At 50.4% G+C, this 23,222-nt stretch overlaps 1 protein-coding gene across 2 annotated transcripts in view; it reads left to right on the forward strand.

Moving 5' to 3' along the window:
• Positions 1–2,487: 2,487 nt before the first annotated feature.
• The window catches only part of PHF2 (PHD finger protein 2), a 54,247-nt gene continuing 33,512 nt past the window's right edge, over positions 2,488–23,222 (forward strand). For both annotated transcript variants that reach the window (XM_005532795.3, XM_014261361.2), the window contains exon 1: positions 2,488–3,003. In XM_005532795.3, coding sequence (XP_005532852.2) covers positions 2,906–3,003 — 98 coding nt within the window. In that variant the 5' untranslated portion in view covers positions 2,488–2,905. The remainder of the gene's footprint in view (positions 3,004–23,222) is intronic.

Genomic DNA, 23,222 nt, shown 5'->3' on the forward strand with positions numbered 1-23,222 from the left:
GATCCACTGCTCACCCTCCCCTCCCAAGGGCAAACAGGTACCTTCTGGATTGAAATGCTCATGGAGAGCTCATGACAGTGGGACAACCTCACCCATGAATTTCTTAATCCACTGATCCCTGTTGAAATGATAAGTAAGATGTCTGAGCTGCCAGAACAGAGCCTCTACATTTCCATGCAGTGTCAGCTCCAGTGTCCTCCAGCACAACTACAGATGGCCCAGCTGACTGTGGCACTTGGCAGTATCCATAAAAACATGGGCACTGTAAAAACAGCAGTAAAACTACAGACTCACCACTCTGCTGCATGGTATGGCATCACCTGAGGGCCAGCGATGGATGGGGAGAGCTGGACATGATTCCAGCCCTTAGGAGCACCTGGCTGCACTCAGGCATGGCCCTGCTGCCCTTTGTAGTGAGCACAAACCCCCAGGGCATTCAGAGGGTTGGCTCACCCACTGCAGCAGCTGGGACATGAGAACACTGGAATTCAGGTGGTGCCTTGGAAATAAATCTGTTTGCGTGGAGATGCTCATGGGACTGAGGAAAGGGGATGAGAAAAATTCTTCACAGCTGATAAGGGCTGGGTGAGCAAAGCCCATAAACAACTGGGAGAGGGAACCTGGGCGCAGAAAGTGGTGTGGAGGAGCTGCTTCAGGGAATAATCATTTTGTTTGGAAGAGGCCTCCAAGATCCACCTGCTGCTTCCATGCTCCATAACATGACAAGACGGGTTTCAGGAAGGGAGGGAGGCCCTTGAGGTCACAGCTGCTGGTGTGTGGGGTGGGCAGAGGCACAAAGCCCTGTGTCCTCGTGACTATCCTGTACCAAAGGACGTCCCTGTCTCCAGAGGCTCATTTAAACCCTGAGCTGAGTGGTGCTGGGAGATGTCCTTAGCATCCAGACAGCTCATGCAGCTCTGTGATGGCTCCCAAGCCGTTCTGCCCCATCCTGCCTTACTCCCAGGACTTGCTCTTCTACTTTCTGGCTGAAATTCTGAACCACTGAAGCTATGACCAATAGATTTAAATTTAAAGAGGGCTGGTTTTAGGGGGCAGATTCTCACATGGTGCATTGTGATGAAGGAAACAGGTCCCTTGGTACACTTTGAGACACTCAGAAGCACCAAGTGACAGTTTAGGATGCAGGCCTGGGGCCTCCCACTGTGTCCCTGCACTTGCCAGCTGTGTCAGAGGCCACCTGTGGCAGGGCTGAGTGTGTCACTCACAGCCCTGTGCTGACAGTCCTGCCTGTGGCATATACCTGCAGTAGGCAAGAGGGATGATCCTGACAGCCCCTCTTCAGCCACAGCTGCCTCTATGTAGAAGAACTTGAAACTTAAGATTTTTGCTTCATAAATTACCCTTGTCGTCCACAGGAGATTCTGAGGATTTTTGCAGACAGGTGAAAAAAATCTGAGAAATGTCAGTTTTAGTTTTTTGCTCAAATTCCCTGCCACACCACCAAATGTAATGAATTCAAAATCCTGAATCCATCGTAACAGAATTAAAATCCCACCTTAGTTGGGAGGCCCTTTGTGAACACTCTGTAGGAAGCTCTAGTTCCTCAGGGAAAGGTGCCACTGGCCTTTGAACACTCTGGGGATAGAGGTCATTCCAAAAGCCCCCAGCCCGTTTGTTTAACCCCTGTCAGAGTCTTGGCGTGGCAGGGAAGCAAGGTTCCTCCTCAGCCCCAGCTCACACTCCACAGCTCCTCTTTGGCCTCTGTGTGGGAGAAGGTCGGTGGGGCTGTGCAGTGTTGGGGTACATGGTCAGTCAGTGCCTCAGTGTCCCCCCACACCCCATATGCTGCTGTGATCCGGTTCTTGGTGGGCACATGGTATTTATTACCATCCCCTTGGTGTCACAGCAGGGAAAGGGGCTGCTGTGAGCAGAGGTGGTGACTTTAAAAGCAGAAATCATACAAATAGAGAACCACAGGGTGCTTTGAGATGGAGGTGACCTTAAAGACCATACAGTTCCAACCCCCAGTAAACCCCTCAGGTGGTTAAACCCCCACTAAGATCATGTTACTGAATAAAAAGAAGCTCGTGTTTTTGGGTTCTTTAGCTGTGAACCGGCCGCGGTGTTGCCCCCACCCGCACACCCAGACGGGCGTTGTTCCCGCGGCTGGCCCCGCATTTGTGGCCACTTCTCCGGGCTCCCTCGGCCTTGGGGCGGCCCGGAGCCCCCCGCTCCTGCGGGCGCGGCTCTCCCGCTCCCCGCGCGGGCTCTGCCCGCTGCCGGCACCCCCGGGCGCCCCGAGCGGGCTTCCCCCGTTCCCGCAGTCCCCCCGGCGCTCCCCGCTCCCGGTCCCCCTGCACCGCCCCCCAGGCTCCCCCGGCGGGGCGGGCGGGGGCGCTCGGGCTGGGCAGCTCCCTCCCGGCAGGCGGGGGTTAACAAAAACACGCGTTTTCCGCCGAGCCCCCGCCGCGCCCCGGCCCCGACCGGGGAGCTCCGCTCCGCCGCGCTCCGCTCCGCCCGGCCCCGCTCCCTCCGGGCTGACGCAAGGCCGGGCCCGCCGGGGAGGCCGCGCCGGGCTGTCACCAGGGGGCACCGCCGCGATCGCCGAGCACCGGGAATCACCGTCCTGGAGGGACAACAACAACAACAACAACAGAGAGCCCCGGCCCGCGGCGCCGGCGGGCGGCGAGACCCGGCCATGGCCCCCGGCTCCGGGAAGCGCTTCCCTGTCCTCAGGCACCGCTCGCCCGTCCCTCTGGAGCCCTAAATCCGCCGCCGCGGTTTTGTAGCGTTTTTTATTATTTTGTATTATTTCTGGCTTTCCGCTCTCCCCTTCGTCCCCCGTGTCTCCCCCCTCGGCGCCTCGGCCCCGCCGCGCTCCGCTCGGCTCGGCCGGGCGAGCGGGCGGCCGTGAGGGGAGCGGATCGGCGCGGTCGGCGCGAACATGGCGACGGTGCCCGTCTATTGCATCTGCCGGCTGCCCTACGACGTGACCCGCTTCATGATCGAGTGCGACGCCTGCAAGGACTGGTTCCACGGCAGGTAACGCACCGCGCCCGGCACCCCGGCCCCGGCCCCGCCGCCCCCGGTGTTCCCGCCGCCGCGCTCCCTCCCGCAGGCCTTCCCGGAGCGGGGAAGGAGGAGCCGCGCTTCCCGGCGCCGCTCCCGCGCTCCCCGCGCGCTGGTTTTGTGCGTTTTGTGGCTCTGGGGCCGGATTCCCGACACAAAGCTGGTCCCCCGCGGTGACACCGGAGCCCCGGCTGGCGGGGGCCATTGTACGCGCCCGGGGAGGGGACGGGGCCGCCCGCCCGCGGCTTCGCGCCGCGTCCCTCCCGGGGCCGGGCCCGGGGCGGGGAGCGCGGGGCCGCGGCGGGGCTCGGCCGCGCTGGCCGCGGGGTCGGCCCCGAGCCTCGGCCTCCCGCCCGGGCAGGGCTCGGGCACCTTGGCCGCGGGCTGTCCCCCGGTGACAGGGCGGCCGTGGCCGGGGAGGGCCGGGGGCTGCGGGGAGCGCCCGGCCGGGCAGCCCCCTGGGCGCCGGGCGGGGCGGGGGGAGCGGGCGGGGGAGCCCTCGCTGGCGCAGCGCCCGCCCCGCGGCCCCGCCGGGCCCCCGCCCCTGGGGACCCCTGCGCACCTCCGGCCCTGCCCCAAGCCGGGGCCTGCCTGGCGGGGCCGCGGCCAGGGGAGCGGCGGGGGAGGCCGGGCGGGGCGGAGGACTCGTCTTTTCGGCTCGTTTCTCCCCAAAGCGCCTCCCGGCGCGCAGACAATGGGCGGCCGCGGCGGAGTTGGGGCGGGCGGTAGAACTTCGGTGGCGCCTGGTGTGATGGGGGCCAGGGCGGTGACTGGGGACGGAGAGCCTCAGCAGCCGCCCCACGCCCGGGCCGCCGTGCCGGGGAAGGGGGACACCGTGCGAAGGGGGAAACACGCGGGGACAGCCCCCGACAGGACCCCTCGCTCCCTTCGGATGTGACGGAGGAGGAGGAGGATGGAGTGTCAGCGGCATCGCAGCAATTCCCCAGGACTGAAGTGTGAAAAGTGCAATTAAAATCAAGTAAATCACCTGGATGAGCGCTTTCTACGACAGGGGTCCGGTCAGGTTAGGCTGTCGCTCTTTGATCGGAACCAGCAGCGTCTCCAAAGAGCTGGCGGGGCAGGCGAGAGGCTCTGCCTGGTGCGGCTCACGGATGCCCGAGCGGGCCCTGGGGCATCCGCGGATCTTCCGTGCGCGGAATAAACTGTTCAAGACGCTTTGCCGTGGCATTGGGAATGATGTCCTGCCGTTTATTTTAGAAGCTGTGCAGAAACAGGAGGGGAAATGCAGAAAGAGCCAGCCCTAGTGCCAGCGCTGGCAGAAGGGGTCCGGGACGGGAGGCTCGCGGAACTTGCGCTGGCCCGTGCCAGTGGGCACTCGGGCACAGATGGTGAGGTGAGGCTGGAGAGAAGCCTCAAGCATGTGTTCTTGAAACTTAGAAAGTTTAAGGGCATGAAAAAATTAAGATTTTCAGGCAAAGTAATGACGGAGTGGATTCCTGAAGAGCAAACAGCAAAAGGATGGAGAATGTCCCTGGCAGCTGACGAAGAGAGGTTGCTTGTGGCTGATGGAGCAGATGATCGTGTTGTTGGCAGCTCAAGGTCAACAGCACGAGGAAAGGTGTTTAATTTTGTGACATAAGGGGCAGAATTGATTTGTAGTGCTGCTGGGGGTGGGGCATTTGTACCCTTTTTCCGTAGCTTATGGTAGTGTCCAGAGGTCGATTTTAGAGAAAGAAAACTGAGGAGTTCACTTTGCACAGTGTCAAAACCTGAACTAATTTTATCAGAGAAGTTCATGGAGTATTAGGAGCAAACAGCTCCTATGGCACTGTTTGCGTTTCTTGGTAATATACGAGCAAATAAATAGCAAAAAAAAAAAAAAAAAAAAAATTAAAAAAATTAGGATTTAAGTGTATGAAGTCGTGTCTGTCCTGGGCACTCAAAGCACTGATGTTAGTGTTTTTATGGAACTGCAACAAAAATATTCAATGTTATTTAGTACTGCAACCAAAAATACAATGTTACATAGGTGCAGCAACCAAACATGAGCCGGTGTGCCAAGCTGCGCCGTGCTCAGGAGGCTTACCCAGTGCTTTAATCATACTTCTGCTTCTTTTTAACGTGATGTACAGTGTGCAATTCAGGAAAAAAAAGTAATTTGTGGTTTGGTTTTGTAGAAGCAGATCAGCTGTTTTCATGTTTCCCTTCTGACAGGGGTTCCCAAATATTTAAAAGAAATATTTTTCATGGGTTTATCCCTGCAGCAGTCACGGTCTCCCTTTCATCTAAGGCTGGCAACTTCAGCAGTTCTGACAGCAAATTGATATTTTCAAAGTATCTGAAGTGTGTTAAACTTATGTAATGTAGTTTAGAAGTTGGACACAGGGCAATGGAGCCCTCTCCACTCATGGGACAAGTGCACTGGGACACTGCTGAAGTGTGCTGAGCCATGGAGCTGTGGTGTGTTCAGAGCCCTGTGACTCCTTGTGAGACTGAGGTGTGATCACTCCTGTTCTCTCCCTTTGCCTGAGCTGCTCCAGACAAGCAGCTTCCAGCAGTCTGGGAAGGATGGAGATGATTGCAGAGGAAAGGACAGTAATGCCAGAGTGGCCATGGGGCTGTTTGACTGCTCTTTATGTTTGGGCCGTGTGTTCTTTGGGCTGCTGCAGTCCCACACACCTCGGTACCCTGCCCTGAGCAGCCACCCTGGTGTTCATGGTTTCCTGGCCCCTCCATTGCCTGTGCTGGCTCCTCTCCCCTCGGGTCCCATCCCAAGGAGGAGCCCTGCTGTGGTTGTGGCTGCTGCCAGGTCTGCAGGCAGCAGGGACAGCGGGCACCGTTGCCATGGGAGGGGGCTCTTGGAAGAAGACCAGGAAAGGAGGAGGAAGAGGGAGTGGTCTTGATGTGTGAAGAAGCTGAGCCTCAGCAGGTGCCACAGGTCACTCTGCTGCCTCAAGAGCAGGCCTGGCTGGACAGAAGGATTGGTGCCAGCTGTGCCACAGGCCATGGGCCAGCGTCCCTGCCCAGCCAAGTGCTGCTTGGGCACAGGGATGTGGGACAAGGGGGTTCAGCTGTGTGCTGTGAGGAGCTCTGCCTTCTCCTCAGCTTGCAGGTGATGCTACTGGCCAGTGACACGGTGCTGCCCCTCGGGGACACCCTCCATTCCCCCTTCCTGGGAGCAGGGATGGACTTGCTGGCAAGTTGCTGGGGGCTGGAAAAGGTTGTACACGATGGCGGCTCTCTGAGTGTCTCATCTGCAATGGAAACACTACAGAACCTCATATCCAGGACAAGCCTTTTTGTACGAGTTTGTTCAACTAGAAATCTGTACGGGGTTACTTGTTACATCTGCAGGTGAGGGGAGGTAAATTATTCATTTTCTCTGCAGTATTTTGTTACATGTTCTTATAACCTGCAGCTGGTGCTGTAGGGTGGGATCATACTTGCTAAATGAAATAACAAGTATTGATTTTATTACCTCGTGTATATTTTAACTTCCAACCTTCTTGCTCCAGGCCTAGCAGTGGTCAATAACTTAGTAAAAGGTTTAGTTACCTAAAAGCAGCTGGTGCAGTTATCAGAACAGCCTAAAGTGATGGTGGGGGTTACTCAGGATACCCTGGTACACAGAGGGAACACGGCTGGGTTAAGAAAAGCACTTCTCTGTTACACTGCAAAGCTAAACCCTGTGTGTGGGCAGATTTTATGCTCATAATGGAACGTTCAGCATTTTCTTTTTCAAAAACAGGTCTGGTTTTACATGGCAGCATCTAGTTCCACTCTTTTACCCAAACTTACCATTGGCTATGGGCAAATTTGAAAATTTGGGTAAAATTTGAAGATGAGGATAACCCTAAAACTAGAGTGCTATTTGCTTTGGTTTTATCACAGCAGAGGGAATCCCTGAGGTTAATTGTGCTGTGCCCAGAATGATTTCCTTTCATATGCTCAGTCCAGATAGGACCAAGGTGTTAAGTTTTAATAACTAAAAATAGATAACTAAAAATCTCAGGTTATTTCAAATTTTCCTGAAGAGTTAGTTGACATGACAGGCTCAGTTTTTCTGGGAGCCTGCCCACAACAGGTATCATGAATGAGCCATGCTAATGCCTATATTAGAATGCTTTAGGAAATCCAAGTCTAAGTAATACCAAGAGTATTGTGTATTGTGTGGAAATACCAAGAGTAGTGTGGGAAGGCCTACATGAACATTGTCAGGCCTGCTGGTACCTGAGAGCCAATGTAGATCACAGAAGATTTTTGTATAAAAAGATTCTTCTAATTCTGGAAGGTGTTACCCAGATTTTACCTCTGAAAGGATAAAATGTTAGAAACATTAAACACAATTCATGTTTAATTTAAAAAAGAGAAAAATATTGTAGTTTAATGAGTACCAAGCCTTTATTTGCACTGTTTTGTGAGTAGCCCTGTGGGCACCTGGGTACCTGTTGAGTTCAGCACTAGAGGCATGGCAGCCTTACCAGCTATGGCACAACAAAGAAATGAGTTCTGCAAGCAAAGGGGAGCCTTTTCCTTAGTGCTGAAGAGCTCCATAATAAAGGAGATGGGTAAAGATGTCTTGACAAAAATTATCAAAGTAATGTAACCACATATGGGGGAGATACTCATGAAGAGAAAAAGTGTTATACAATCACTGTAAGTCTTTCCAAAACTCAGAGGCCACCATCTTTAATATTACCTTAACATATTTTCTTCTTCCTTACCAATATAAATTTTGTAGCAGCACTGTGGTCTATCTACACCAAAAAGTGAGTGTGTTCTCCTTGCCCAGATAGCCCTCTCCTGTATGGGGCCAGCCCTCTCTTGTGTGGCAGCCTGTAGGTCTACAGTTCCCAAAATATTTTATTAAAACACAGTTTATGGCCTTAGAAGTGTCTTATAAAGGTGCTCTGTAACACTGCTGGAGGATTTTTTGTGCTACAGATGAGCTGGTGTTTTGGAATCACATGGGGTTTTCATAGTGACCACGTCATGCATCTTATCAGTCACTGATAACACTGTAATGTGGGTGTACATTAGCAAATCTTACACTGGCTGGCTGATACCAATAGTAATTCCTTTCCAGAATTTTATCTGAAAAAAAAAAATGAGCCTGTTCCCAGCCCATTTCATGACTTTATGCATGGCTGTTTTGGGATGTTACCTGGCTATTGCATCCAAATACCTCTGGTATACAATATGATGGCAATAACAATGTGTTTGCCCAATCTCACCAGGTCTCTCACCTGGGATGTTGATTCCCCACCCCCTGTGATGGCTGAGCATCTCCCCCCCTCCTCAGAAGGGATAGGGGTGTCCTGGGGGCCCTGGTCTGCAGTAGTGTGGTGTGATCAGGCTGCAGCCTCTTGAGGCAAATGGCTTCAAGCTGTGCCAAGGGCAGTTTAGATTGGGTATTGGGGAAGATTTCTTCATCAAAAGGGTTGTCATCCCGGGCACAGACTGTCCAGGCCGGTGGTGGAGTCGCTATCCCTGGATGGATTTAAGAGAGGTGTAGGTTGGGGATGTGGGTTAGTGGTGCAGTTGGCTTTGCTGGGGGGATGGCTGATGATTTTAAGGGTCTTTTCCAACCCAAACTGTTCAATGATTCCGTGATCTCCTGCTTCCTTCTGCTGCTTGGTGCTCTCCAGCCCTGGGACCACAGCCTGGGGCACCCAGGGATGAATATTCTCTCTTGGTCTTGGAGAGTGCAGATCTCTCCTTGTTGCACTCTCCTGGGCCTTTGGAAGAGCTGTTGGAAGAGGCTGACAAACACATGCAGGGCTCCCAGCCAGCAGCCCATGGGGGAGCTCCTTCTTCTTTTCCTCTCAGGCACATCCCCAAAAAATGGCAGGTGCTGCTTCTCCAGGTGAGGCCAGGGCTTAGTTCTGTGCTTACAGACAGAGCAAGAGTGAGGACACTGAGTTTCCCTGGGTGTAATTGTGCTTAGCTTCCCAGGTAACCAGGATAGGCTTCTGCTGGGATATTCAGCAATTTTTAGGGCTTCATCCATTAGTTGAGACAAGCAGAAAGTTAAGCAGTAGTGTATTTTGACAGGAAAAAATAAACCAGAATTGCAGAAAGAAAGATATTTTTAAATTTCCTGCTTGCAATTGTCAACACAGTAATCTGGAACTATGTGAGAGCTGCCTTATTGTTTTTATGGAATTGCTCATGGATTTCATTGTGTTTTCCTCTTTTAGCAAAATACATGGCACATTTACTCTCAGAAACAGCATTTTGCCTCATCTGGCAGACTAGAAGGATGTAACAAGTAAAAAAGAAGTGAAATATTTCTGCTAGATATCAGTAGCTGTGATTTTTTGTGAAACCTCCATTTTTGCTGTTAACATCTCAATGGAAGGGAATGAAAATGAGAATATTGGCTGGAATGCTGCTCCTGTGCCATGTGTGCCATATCCCTTGTGTCAGCAGCACACAGAGCAGCCAAGGATCATTGTGCAGGAGCAGCCAGGTTGTGAGTGGGATTTAATACCTTTATTGAGCATCTCAGCAAAGACTCTGGCTCGGGGCAGGTGGGGGAAGCAGAAGGGCTTGCAGTGCTGCTGGGATTGTGTGAGAACAGGCAGTGTCTCCTGGGTCACCATATACCCACTTGGGATTTCCTCTCCATTCATGATCACTAAATACCCTGAAATACAATTGCAGCAGTTACTAAGGAAGCTGGAGGGTATCCAGCATACTCTTAATTTATGTAGCCAAAAGGAGCAGGACCACTGGAACCCCTCTCTCCTTGCAGGCCATGGGGACAGCATATGAACTGCATACAAGCTCCTTCACATCCCAGAAGCGTTTCCCAGGGCACTAAAGAACGCTGTCACCAGGAGTCCTCCTGGATACCTGAATGAAGAGTCATTGAGCAAAGAATGGTAAACATGTGGGGCTGCTAAGTCTTTTGTTCCAAGTCTTCAGAAATCCGAGTCCCAGAGGTGCCACGAGACCCCCGGAGAGCCCAGGTGCCGTAGGCTGGGAGCCCAGGGGCTGCCTCTTACCAGCCTCTACTCCTCATCCCTGCTCCTGTGTTAGCACTGACAGTGCTACTCTGCAGCTGCTTGCTGATAAAGGATTCATCATTCCAGAGCCTTGACTAATTCCTGCTCTGGTTTTGTCTCTCAATGAAACTTTGCTGCTGAGAGGTGTAAAGGTGGGCAGAGCATGAAGAGGGTTGGGAAAGGTGAGGATGCCATCTCCTTACAGGCAAACATGGAGCTTGTCCTAAAAGGGATTTGCTCTTGTTGAGATGGCTGAGGAGGTCTTAAAACACTCAGATGTGTTCTGAGAAGATCCGATGAATTCACTGCTTTTTACTGCCAAAGTGGTTCTTGGCAGTATTCGAATCTCTTATCCACCAACTCTTTTGCATCAGGACAAACACACTGGCCAAATGAAAGCACAGCTGTTCTTGAGGAAAAGTCAACAAATCCACTAATGAGTTGTCCCAATGGTTTATTAGTTCATTATTGGAAAAAATCATGTGTATTTCCAATCCAAGTTTGCTTATTTTCAGTTTCCAAGTGCTGTATTATTGCATTAGTGAAGAGCCTCTTTCTCACTGAGGTGTTTCTATCAATGTTTTAATGTGTTTCTGCTCAAGACATCTTCTTTAATTGTGGGATGATAAAATTGTTCATCTGGGTTTGGCTGAAATAGTAGAATATTTCTTCTACAATCCTAGTTCTTCATTTCCTAGTTCTATACAGGGGCCTTTTAACTTTTGACCATGTTTCAGTGAATGTTTTTCCCATCTCTTCTATTCCACATTCAAGTTTCCCATTTTCTTTGTTTATATTTGCAGTAAATTATTAGACAAATCTTGGTTATCTGCATTAAACTTGTAAAGGAGACTGATATGTCTGCACTAGATACTTTTTAAGCAGCCTGGTTTTGAAATTGGGTTTCTGCCTTTGGAATTGGCTCATGAATAACAACAGAAGGCCTCAGCCTTTTTCTGAGTTGGAGCAAGAAAAAACCTCTCCAGCCTGCTGAACTAGCACAGATAAGTCAAAATGCTGAAGGACTGAGGAAAGTGGAAAGAAACATATGGCAGTCCCTCAGAAGAGTTTTTTAGGCTATTGCACGGGACCCTGAGAAGGTTCAGCTCGGTGGAGCCGCGGGGCTGCGGTGCTGGCACAGCTGCTCACAGAGAGCTGCTCACAGAGAGCTGCTCACAGAGAGCTGCTCACGGAGAGCTGCTCACAGCACTGTCCTTCAGCAGCTCCACACTGAGCCCAGGGCAGCAGCATCTGAACATCTGAACACCCTGAACATCTCTAGCACAGCCTCTGCCCACCAGCACCGCTGCAGCACGGCGGATCCAGCTCCAGCTGCTGCGGAAGGAATGGGCGTGTGCCCATGGATGCAGCAAAGCCCTTAGAAATCGGGGATTGCTGGAAGGTGTGGGAGTAAAACTGCAGGAGACTATGAGCAATACCAGGGGGTGAAAGGCAGCTGTGGGTGAAGAAGTGTTACTATTCCTGATACTGCTTGTAAGTCACAGACTGGAGGAGACACTGCCAGGCGCGGTGTGTGAGGACGCCTCGCTGGAATGGATGGAGAGGGCTCTCAAGAACTTGGATACATTATTTTCCTTCATTCTCTGGACACAGAGTTGCACAGGAGTGTTACAAACAGAGTAAATGCTTTGGGGACATCCCAGCCGCTCTCCTGGGCCCGGTTCGCAGCGCTGTCAGTGCCCGGCATTTCCCGCTTTCATCAAGTTTTACTCTCTTTTTGACATCACACCAGACTGACCAGAGAACACGACAATTTTGCCCAAACACCTCCTGTACAAGGCAGAGTGCTGAGGTTGGCTGTGCAGCGGTGATTCCTGCTCAGCCCCACAGAGGAGCAGCTTCAGGTACCCCCAAGGTTTGGGTGTGACCAGCTGTGTGCTCATCCTGCACCTTCACTGCTCCCCGGGAGCAGCTCCCAGGGAATGCAGTGAAATCCCTTTGGTTTGCAGGCTGGACACAGCTCTGTGTGCAGTGGGATGCTGGGGGTGCCACTGGAAGGTGGGAGTTCACATTTCACATTCACTTGTGGCGTTTGCAGAGTGCACGGGGAGGGGAGCAGGAGAGGGGATGGGTGCTGTCAGTGCCACTGGTGGGGAGGAGATGGTGTGAGGAGCAGCCCTGCACTGAGGGTGCTACTGGGCAGTGTTCTGCTCCCAGTTACCATCCTGGGCTGCCCTGGACTGGTGTTGGCTGCTACCGAGGTCCCATATACAATTTATGTCCCTTTTTACCATACTGCTTAATTTTTCCATTTAAAAAATGCTGAAGTAGTTGCTGGAATTCAATTACAATCCTGTTTGGAAAATACCCAAAGGGCTGGAATGAGCTGGGGTTGTTCCCTGATGCTTCCAAAGCAAGGGGCTGTAGGAAATGATCTATTCAACATGTCACTCACAATCAAAACTGCTGGAGAGTGGGCAGGTTTTGTTGTTTAGTTGGGGTTTTTTTGGTTGCTTGGAACTTTTTATTTGGAACAAACAGAACTGTTGTTTTGTGCTTTGGTGCAAGGAAGTTTTTCAGATACAAAGCACACAAATATTCTTCAGAATAATTGTTTCTGCTTTTTTGTGGTGTGAGAGTTGGCAAATGGTTTGAGGAAGGGAAACGTGTGTCAAGGAGGTGTTTCTGAAGAGCACTTACCTGGAGCCTTGCAGTGAGTGGGAGCAGAGCCCGTCTGGCTGCCTGCAGTCACAGCCTGAACCTGCTGCTGCTGCTGCCTTTTCATTGTTCTTTCTGAATTTTGTGTTTCCTTGCATTCTTTGAGCTCTGAAATCCCTCTCAGAGCAGAACTGATTGCTTTAACTGCAAACCAGGCTGATGGGGAGGCTCAGTGGCACTGGCTGCTGGAGTTCCAGGCCCTGCTCATGCCACAGGGCTTCAGGGGGACAGAAATGCCACAGAAAATGTCACAATAATTTTTTGAGGAAGGACGTCTTGTGGAACACTTTTAAGGAGTGTCTTGTAGAGCACATCCTGCATGGGCTGGAGGGGTTCAGTCAGGGAAGGTTTTCCCTTTGAGAAGAGCAAGGCTGAGCTCCGATTTTGTGTTGATAAGTCAAAAGCAGTGAAACAATATTAACACTCTGTGTCATGTTTCTAAAAAGGCAAGAAAAGTATCTGGAGAAAAAGAGGAAATTTATAACTTCTCATAGAATCCCAGAATCATTTGGGTTGGGAGGGACATTAAACCTCACCTTGTTCCAGCCTCCTGCCAGGGTGTGTGGATGTGCAGTTGTCTGAATCAGCTGAATAGAAGAGCACTTCACGTCAGCACAACACCACACGTAGCAACGTGAATCCCCACTGCTAACTCACTGCTGGTGTCACTGGGGACTTTATCTGAGCTCTTACTGCTCCTCCACAGCTCAAAATCATGGGGGATTAAGAAATATTATTGGGGATTCCCTGTCAGTTACCAGGTGGAGCAAATCCTTACGAGTCCATGGACGCAGAGGACACCACTTAGTCTCGTACCAGCTCAGTGCCCAGTCTGAATGCCTGATCTGAGGACACTCGTGGTTTACGGCTGTTGCTGTCATGGTTTTCCTTCTAAACACACAGGTTCTCTTTGTTTCCCTGTGTCAAGGATGTTATCCATCCTTCCCCCACACATGTGCTGTCTCAAAGCCCAGGATGCACCATCTCCACCTGGCTGTCTTCAGCAGCGGGGCAGTGCTGAGCACTCCGTGGGCAGGGGAGCCTGTGCTGTGCCTTGGATTAGTGAGGGTGGAGGTGAGCCTGCTGGAGAAGCACAAGAGAGCACACCCAGCTCAGCATGGATGGACATGGGGACATATAAAGCCAGTCTGCATCTTGAAATAGGAATAAAATGTGATACAGCTGTAATTAGGTCATTTGAAATTTGATGTTAATCTTTTGAAAATGTATTATGAAGTGCTGAAATGAAATAAATATACAAGAGCAGGCTATGCATCTCAACAACAGGAACTGTCAAGAATGGTTCAGAGGTTCTGTTAATAATTTATCATTCTTTAATTGTGTGGTTGTTGGATTCAATATAGTAAGTTCTTTGTAAATATGACAGTGAAAATCATTCCTGTTCCTTCTCCCTCCTTGTTGTACTGTCGGCTCGTTTTGGAGCTCCCCCTGTGAGCGTTGCAGTTGGTTTAAAGTGTTTGCCATGCAAAACAGAGCATGAAAAGGTAACGTTGGGATTGCCATGTGTTTATATATTTATAAATATCTATAAAGAATACATGAAAATGCTCCTGTGACTGAATAGGACAACCAACCATTGATCAGTATTTTTAGCGAGATCTGAGCATGCTTATGCAAATTACACTGATAAGTTACCTCAGATTTAAAAGTAAGTTATATAAATGGTTATATAAATGGGTGTCACAATGAAAGCAAATCAAACACACACAGTAGTCAGATTTGTATTGATGTGTATAAGTACATACATGGATGTATAAATGCACAGGTACAAGCAGTTGTTGCTGTACAAAGTTAATGATGTCTGGTGCTTTGATGCTGTTTAGTTTATTTGCATTTATGTGTCATTTAGTGATACACACACTCTGCCCAGCTCCAGCTTGCTCCTGTCCTTCGTGTGGCTGTGGATGTGACACACAGGATGAGCAGATCCTCAACGTGTTTGGGAGGGGTGAGAAGGAGGATGAAATGCAGAGGAGTGGTGTTCCACAAAAATTCCAGAGGGATCCATTGGTTGCAGTGTGGGTTTGTAACAGGCCAGTGTCACAGGACTTTGATGTGTTGTGGGTCCTGCGCAGCTGACATTACAGTTATTTGTTTTTATATTCAATATGTATGTTGTTATATTTATTATATATAGCTGATATTACTACTATTTGCAGTAGTGTTCCTGTTGGAGGGAGAAATGGAGTGACAGGGTCCTGGCAAGGCTGTGGTCAGTTTGTAAGGGTTTTACACAATGGCTGATTTCCTGGTGTGTTTGTGCTCATTTTAAAAGGTAATTCCTAGGATTGCAGAGAGCAAGACATAAGGGATATGTTTTACCAAGCAGTGCTTGGTAAACACATGTTTGTATTACAGCACACCTGATCCTGGTTCCTGCTCCTCAGGGCTTGGGTTTAGCCCAACTTTTGGGGTTTCTTCTGCTGTGGGGCTCTCTTGGGAAGGTAGCTTACCTGCCTGGCCACTTCTGGGGTTCCATTCCCCAGAGAGATGCTTTTAATCTTCAAATCCTTGGGCCAGCAAAGAAAGGCTGAGGTTCAGTCCAGTCTCATTCGCAGTGCTGCTTGCTGCCACGCTGGGCTGGTGGCTGAGGGCTCACTCGGACCCGTCTGCCGTGGGAGCTGCCTCTGTTGGTCTGGAGGTGTGGATCCATCCAGGCTGGAGAGCTGGCATGAGCCCTCCTCATCCCTCACCACGTGTTATATCGAGCCTTGAAACCGAGACTGCGTTCCGCAGGGTCTCCAGGAACTGAGCAGTGAGCCCTGCCTGATTCCGTGGGCTCTGACTTGCAGCTTTGAGTAACAGATTTGTCACTGGCATGCATGGGTTCTAGTTACACCACATAACAGTGTGATGCTGGCAAAGACTTGGGCTGTGCAGTAGCTGCAGGTTGCTGTGATCTAGAAACTTCATTTATTTCTGTTTGGCTGATTTATTTTTTCCAAGGTGGGTGATATTTCTTTTATACAATGTCACCGGTTGGTTTTTGCTGAGGAACAAAAGGCACGTGGTAATAGATATTTCTGTAAAGTAGTTTGAGCTGTGCTTGGGCAGAAGGTGGCCTGTGAGTGAAAACACACGAAGGCTGGATTGCAGCAGCTCTCTCTGGAGGATCATTTGTGCTGGGTTTGTTTTTCGTGGGCTGTTCCCAGGGGCTGCCTCCTGGAGCTCCTCCTGGAGCAGTGGTCAAGCTGATGTGACGTGTTGCATGAGGAAGAAGTGCTGAGACAGATATCACAGAATTTTGGTGATCATAAAATAATTCAAGGATTGTTTTCCCTGAGACAGTTCTCCTTCCTACTCCCTTCTGCACTGGGCAGAATACAGCCTGTGGTTTCTAAAATGCTCATGAAAATCAGTCCATTCCCGGGATCTTTTGTTTACTGTTGTGCTTGCCTCAGTGCACGTGAGAGAATGTACTCCATCACTTCATTATCTGATCAACCCAGCACTAATCCCATGGAGAAGTTTTGCAGTATGTTTGGAGATAGAGGAGGAGGTTTTTAGGGATCTGGAGTGTTGCCTATGCAGACTGGGATGATCTGGGAGCTGGAGGGAGGAAGGTAAAGGGCAATTTTATGCCTGAGACCACTTTCTGGTGTATGGCCACTAACGTGACACAGCGTTTTCACTCGGACAGAACTCCAGGGCAGGACTCCTCTTGCAAGTGCTCTTTACTCTGTAAAAAGCTCTCAGTGACCTCAGCAGAAAAACCTCTGTGTCCATCCCACGTGTGTTTAGCTCTCAGCCGTGGGGAAGCTCCGTCTGAGATGCCGAACGGGGCATTATGAGAGGTTGTTCTGCTGACAGGGGCTCTGGTTAGGAGTGTCCTGTGAAGATGACAGTCTGAGGACACAGAGCCTGTGAATGTTCATGTAACAAACTGGTAGCAAACCCCAGAGCTACGGAGCTCCACAAGGCGTGGAGTGCTGCTTTCCTCAGGAGAGGGCAGAAAGGGTTTGGGGCACATGGGGACATTAGTGGTGGCATTAGCAGTGCTGAGGGATGGTTAGACTACATGTCCTTCAGATTCTTTTCCAATGTAAATGATTCTGTGATTCTGTCATTCTGCTGGGCCAAAAGCCCCGTGTGGGTCAGTGGGTGGAGGGGCTGCTGTGTTGGTCACAGGGCTGAGTGCTGGGCTGGGGAGGGGAGCCGTGGGGAAGGGTCCCTGCACTGTGCCTGGCCGTGGCAGGGGGAGCTGGAATGTGTGCTGCCTGCTCTCTGGCTTGGTTTCTGAGTTCTGTGGAGTGCAGTGTGTCTGCTGAGGTGTGTCTGTCTGCAGTCCTGTGGCAGCAGAGCGGAGCTGTGTGGATGGTGCCACGCCGAGTGGGACGGGTGTCGCAGCACCGCGCTTCGTGGCTGACACCTGCACATCAGTTGAAGATGAAATAGAAACCATCCACAGAGAACAGAAGGTGACTGCTGAAAGGAGTGGGAGAGAGGAAGAAAGCAGAGACAAGACATGTACCAACCAGTTGGCTTTTCACACCTGCAGTTGTTGGCTCAGCCCTTGGGCTGCCCTCGCAGCCCGCTTTGGGGCAGGGCTGGGATGTGCTGGGCTGCTGTGCACAGGGGTGGTGTCTGCTTTGTCCCCTTCCCCTGCTCCCAGGTCGGGATGAGCCCTTCTTGCTCCCTGCAGCTGCTGTACGGCCACCCAGCCGGGAAAAGGTTTTATGTGTGGCCAGGTTCCTTTGTGGAGCCGTGCCACTTCTCTCGGCGGAGTTACACAAGGAATAAACGAAACCTAAGAGAATGATTTTGAGAGGAGGGTTATTTTTGTTCTGTTTGTTTAATGGACTTCTTGACCTTTTGGGTTTAATTTGGGCTTGGCAATTTTTTCCTTCAGTTTTATTCCTGCTTTTTACTACTCTCTTTCTGTGGTTCCTTCCCTCTTGGCTTATTTCCCATCTGCTTTTGGGAAACCCAGTGATGAGAAGGAGGAGAACAAACATCAGGGCAGCTGTAATCACACAGGGCTGAGCAGCTTCTCTGCTGAACAGGCTGAGCTCAGTTTTCAGCAGCAGCAGTGCCTTGGCACAGTAGTGGGTCCACAGATGTCCTGTGCCCAGCTCAGGTCCTTCACATGGCAGAGGATGGGGCTGGCACTTCCAGAGGATGGGACCAGAGATATGTTGCTGTGCAGAAAATGGCATGAGATCTTCTCCCCAGTCAGTGGTGAAGGTGTTCACCTCTTCAAGGTGTTGCCTCTGAGGTCATTGAGATGACAGGAATTGCAGTCAGCTGGAATTGTGTGATTGATTGTTGGGGTCAGTCTCTGAGTCTTTAATTATTTTAAATTATATGACAGCAAGATTGAATAGGGTTTTGAAGTGACATAAAATAATTAGGGGAAAAAGAGCCTTATCTAGCACTTTTCAGCCACGTGTGTTTCATGAGAGAGTCATCTGCCAGCAGTAGGGATCAGGAGAGCTGGGCTTCACTTCTGAAGCAGGATGTATTTCCTTGCTCTGTGTATTCCCTCAGTGAGAAGAGGTTGTTGTAAAATATAATTCATTCTAAACTAAGCAGTAATTCTCCTTCAAATTATATCTTAATAAAAAAGGAGAACATCTTGGGCAGTCTCTGATTTAGGCACACTGCATTTTAAATCTGTCCTAATTATAGTGCTCATCTCTTAACATTCATTTAATGAAGATCCTCATTTATAAGGACAAGGTTGGCAAATAGGAATGAATGCCATTATAACCTATGAGTCTCCCAAAGGAAACAAATCAAAAGCTCTGTGAAGGAAATTAAACTTTATTATTTATAGCAAGGCAAAGCACAGAGTCACCAGCCATACCTTTGTGTATCTGGCCTAGGGGTCTGCAGCAGATGTGGTTTGGAAAGGAGAGTGCCCTGCTGCCCTGGGCATTGCTCCAGCTGGGGCACAGCCTCCCTTGAGGAGCCCCCAGTCCAAGGCTCCTGTCTTGCAAGTGGGCCTTGGTTTTGTTTTGGTCTCAGTTTCTGACTAAAGATCAGACATCCTCTCATCAGCCCCATAGATAACCACAGTGGTTCAGCAAGGCCCAAAAATAAGGATGGAAGGAAGGCATCACAGTTGTCTCAGTGGATTTGGGATGTTGTGGTGGATGCACATCTTTGCTGCTGTCATTTCATCTCGTGCTGATGTCAGAACTGGTTGGTTTGAAGGAGCACTGCCAGATTGTCTTCATGGCTGTTGATTTCAACACACACAGGATGTGGATGGTTCCAGTGGCTCCTTAAAAACCTTGGTCATCCTGAACAGTGTTTCACTGGTGGAATTCAAATGATGGCAGTGAGGGTTATGTACCAGCCTAGGAGCCCTTAGGGCAGTGCAGACTTGCACAGGCCCCTGCAACCTTCACAAATGTCTCCTGACTTACCTGGAGGCTCCAAGTCTCCGGTGACTGAGAGAATGGCTGGAGCTGTGTCAGGGAGGGTTGGGTGGATCTCAGGGAGGGTGCTGGCACTGCCCAGGCTCCCCAGGGAATGGGCACAGCCTGAGGCTGCCAGAGCCCCAGGAGAGCTTGGACAGCACTGCCAGGGATGCCCAGGGTGGGATGTTGGGGGGCCTGTACAGGGCCAGGGGCTGGACTGGGTGATCCTTGTGAGTGCTTTGAACTGAGGATATTCCATGATTTGATAAAGCCTCTGAAAGCTCTCTGTGTGGGCAGCACAGCTCTTGCACAGAGCTGGGCATTTTCAAAGCACTGAGTGAGAGTTTTACAGCAGCAGCTTCAGGGCCATGGGGCAGGTGTTGGTGGTGCTGCCTGCAGGGGGGAAACTGAGTCAAAAAGCTGAGCTCATTTCCTGGGATGAAGAGCAGTCCAAGAACTCTGATGAGCAGGGAGGATTTTCCCTGTCCCTGCATTCAGGTGTTGCTGAAGCTGCTGCGCTCCTTGCAGGGACTGTGCAGATGCAGTTCAGTTTGCAAGAGGAGCCCTCTCCCTTTCCCTTTCCCTTTCCCTTTCCCTTTCCCTTTCCCTTTCCCTTTCCCTTTCCCTTTCCCTTTCCCTTTCCCTTTCCCTTTCCCTTTCCCTTTCCCTTTCCCTTTCCCTTTCCCTTTCCCTCTTTCCCTTTCCCTCCACTTTTGTGTTTCTGTGAATGAATGGGAGGTGATGTGAAGTCCTGGTTGTCCAGTGCAGCTTGAGTTCTCTCTCATTTAGACCTTAATTAAAGATGTCCATGCAGGGGAACCTCATCCCTGTGCCCACACCATCACATGGGTTCCTTCTGCTGTCCTTGGTCTTGGCTCTCCTGCTGAAGTGACACCTGTGTGTGTCCCTGTTCTCCTGAGTGACTCCTGAGCTCACTGCTTTGCTTTAACCCTAGCTGACAGCAGGCTTCAGCTCTCCAAAATCTCTGTTTTGTGAAAACATGGCTGATTAGATGAGACAAATTCTTCTGCTTAGGGAAAGGCTTGTCTGTTTGCTCTGGAGACACTGGAGAGCACACAGGGGAGAGCTCCGGTCAGAGCTCACCCTGTAAAGCCACCAGTAAAACAGCCCAGGAGACATGAACCCATGGAACAGCTCGTTTCCTTGCTCTCCAAACAGCCCCCCTTTTTCCCCTTTTCTGTCTTTTATTAACTGCTCTTGTGCTCACAGTGCTGGCTGTTGCATTTCTGGGTGCTGGGATGGACACTTCACATTGGCCTGGCATCCAAACACGAAGCACGAATCTCTCTGCTGCTGGAGTCCTGCTTTTCTACAGCACCCTTGGCTTTGTCCAGGAGGCTCCTGGAGCTGCACAGGTGCCTTCTCTACAAATGACACCTTGTTGTTAAAGGAAGAGCATTGTTGTGACACCCTGAGGAGCACCAGTCGTTAAGGGATAGGGATGAGCTTGGGGTAATCACTAATTGTGACCTTTAAAAGTGCTGTGAATTCTTCTTCTGTGTTTCATAGAGCTTTGATGGTTTGTCCTCATGAGCTGGGGTGGGGAAGGGAAGTTAGCCTATTTTTATTTTGGCTTTATTTCTGTTTTCCTAGATTTGATTTTCTTCCCCATCTAAGAGTCTTTTTCTTTATTTTATTTTTTCATATTTTTCTATATTGTCTTCTGTTTGATAATGGAGATGACGTGGTTTTGATAGAACAGATATTATGTGGGTTAATTTTTCTCCTGAAGCTACGTAAAATGTCATCTCTCTGCAGATGACAACCCAAGGCTGCCAGAAACATTCATGCTATAAAACCAGTTTAAGTTACTCACCTTTTATTAGTGTTGCCTGCATAACAAAAAAATCATTGTTAACTTTATCAGAATATTGAAACTTGAACATCTTTTCACTGCAAACACAGAAACAATTTCATTTTAAACTGGCAAAGGGCAGAGTTTCTAATAAAAATGTAATTTGTAGCCTCTGACTGCAAAAGCTTCTAATGTGATAATTTGCCTTTAAGTCCATGTAACGTGGGTGAGATATCAGCTTAAACAGCTGCAATATCAAAGCCTTCACTTGTCATTATTATTTTTTTCCCTATGACAGTTTTGGTAAAATTCAAATATATTTTAATATTTCCCTTTTATCTCATTATCAAATTAGTTTTACACTGCCTCGGAACGAGTTAAATCATTTAACGACCATTTAAAAATCAACCATTAGATTGGTTCAAATTGTTCCAACAAGATTCCTGGATGCAGGATAATTAATCTCTTAGGCCATCTTTGCTGTGTTTGGGCAGGAAGGTCGTTTGAGCTGTGAGAGGTGGTGGTGGCTGCTGCTCCAGCATCCCACATCCCTTCCCTCAACAACAGACCCTGGTGGCACGGCTGCAGCCCCTCGGGCATTGACAGCCGTGGCACAGCAAGTGAGGGGCTTTGTGGGCTGTCTGGGAAGGGTTTTCTCTCATAAAAGAATTGCCCAGCTGTGGCACAGCTGTCCAGGGCAGTGGTGGAGACCCCATCCCTGGAGGGATTTGACAGCCCTGTGGATGTGGCACTTGGGGACGTTGGTTGGTGGTGGCCTGGGCAGCGCTGGGGAGTGGCTGGACTTGATGGTCTTTGAGGGCTTTTCCAACCAAAGCAATTGTGTGGCTCTGTGATTCAAGCAAAAACCTTTTCTTTCTAACCCAGCAGTGCTACTGAGAGCTTTTCCCAGTTCTTCCCTGGCGATGGCAACGCACCCAGATCCCACACGGACACTGCCATGGGACCACTGTGGGATCCTGCTCCTGGGCACACTGCCTGGATCCTGAACACAGCACCTGGATCCTGAGCACACTGCCTGGATCCTGAACACAGCACCTGGATCCTGAACACACTGCCTGGATCCTGAGCACAGCACCTGGATCCTGAGCACAGCACCTGGATCCTGAGCACAGCACCTGGATCCTGAGCACAGCACCTGGATCCTGAACACAGCACCTGGATCCTGAACACAGCACCTGGATCCTGAACACAGCACCTGGATCCTGAGCACACTGCCTGGATCCTGAGCACAGCACCTGGATCCTGAGCACAGCACCTGGATCCTGAGCACACTGCCTGGATCCTGAGCACAGCACCTGGATCCTGAGCACACTGCCTGGATCCTGAGCACAGCACCTGGATCCTGAGCACAGCACCTGGATCCTGAGCACAGCACCTGGATCCTGAACACAGCACCTGGATCCTGAGCACACTGCCTGGATCCTGAACACAGCACCTGGATCCTGAGCACAGCACCTGGATCCTGAACACAGCACCTGGATCCTGAGCACACTGCCTGGATCCTGAACACAGCACTTGGATCCTGAACACAGCACCTGGATCCTGAGCACAGCACTTGGATCCTGAACACAGCACCTGGATCCTGAGCACAGCACCTGGATCCTGAGCACAGCACCTGGATCCTGAACACACTGCCTGGATCCTGAGCACAGCACCTGGATCCTGAGCACACTGCCTGGATCCTGAGCACACTGCCTGGATCCTGAGCACAGCACCTGGATCCTGAACACAGCACCTGGATCCTGAGCACAGCACCTGGATCCTGAGCACAGCACCTGGATCCTGAGCACAGCACCTGGATCCTGAACACAGCACCTGGATCCTGAGCACATCATCCATGATCAAGCACTGGCTGTGATCCCATGTCAGTTTCCTTTGGACCCTTCTGATCATTTTCAAATGCTTGGTTTGAGTCTTTTTGATGTTTGTTTCTCTTGGGCAAATGGGGCTGAGAAAAAAATCTGGAGGGACCAAAGCAGAGTGTTCTCATGGGAAAAACCAATAGATACAAACCACAGAGTGCCATTTGTGCTGCAGTTCAGGGGCTGAGGGGGAGAACAGCACTGTTCAGTGGCTGAGGATGACTTGGTTTTCTTCAGCTGGAGAAATGCTTTGATTCTATATTACTGGTAATTAACCACCCTGAGAAAAAACACATTGCTAAGTTGGGTAGGAGATGTTGCAGAGCTGAGCCCTGGCTTCTACCACAGCTGGCAGTCCTCTTCTGCTTTTCATTCCCATGTGGAAATGCTCAGACCAACCCAAGGGTCAGTCATGGCCCTCTGCTACCCAAATCTTTCTTTGTAAGCCCAACACAGG

This window comes from Pseudopodoces humilis, chromosome 13 (genome assembly GCF_049639895.1).
Source record: "Pseudopodoces humilis isolate 2021_Gansu_Grassland_sample_001 chromosome 13, ASM4963989v1, whole genome shotgun sequence".
Classification (NCBI taxonomy): Eukaryota; Metazoa; Chordata; class Aves; order Passeriformes; family Paridae; genus Pseudopodoces; species Pseudopodoces humilis.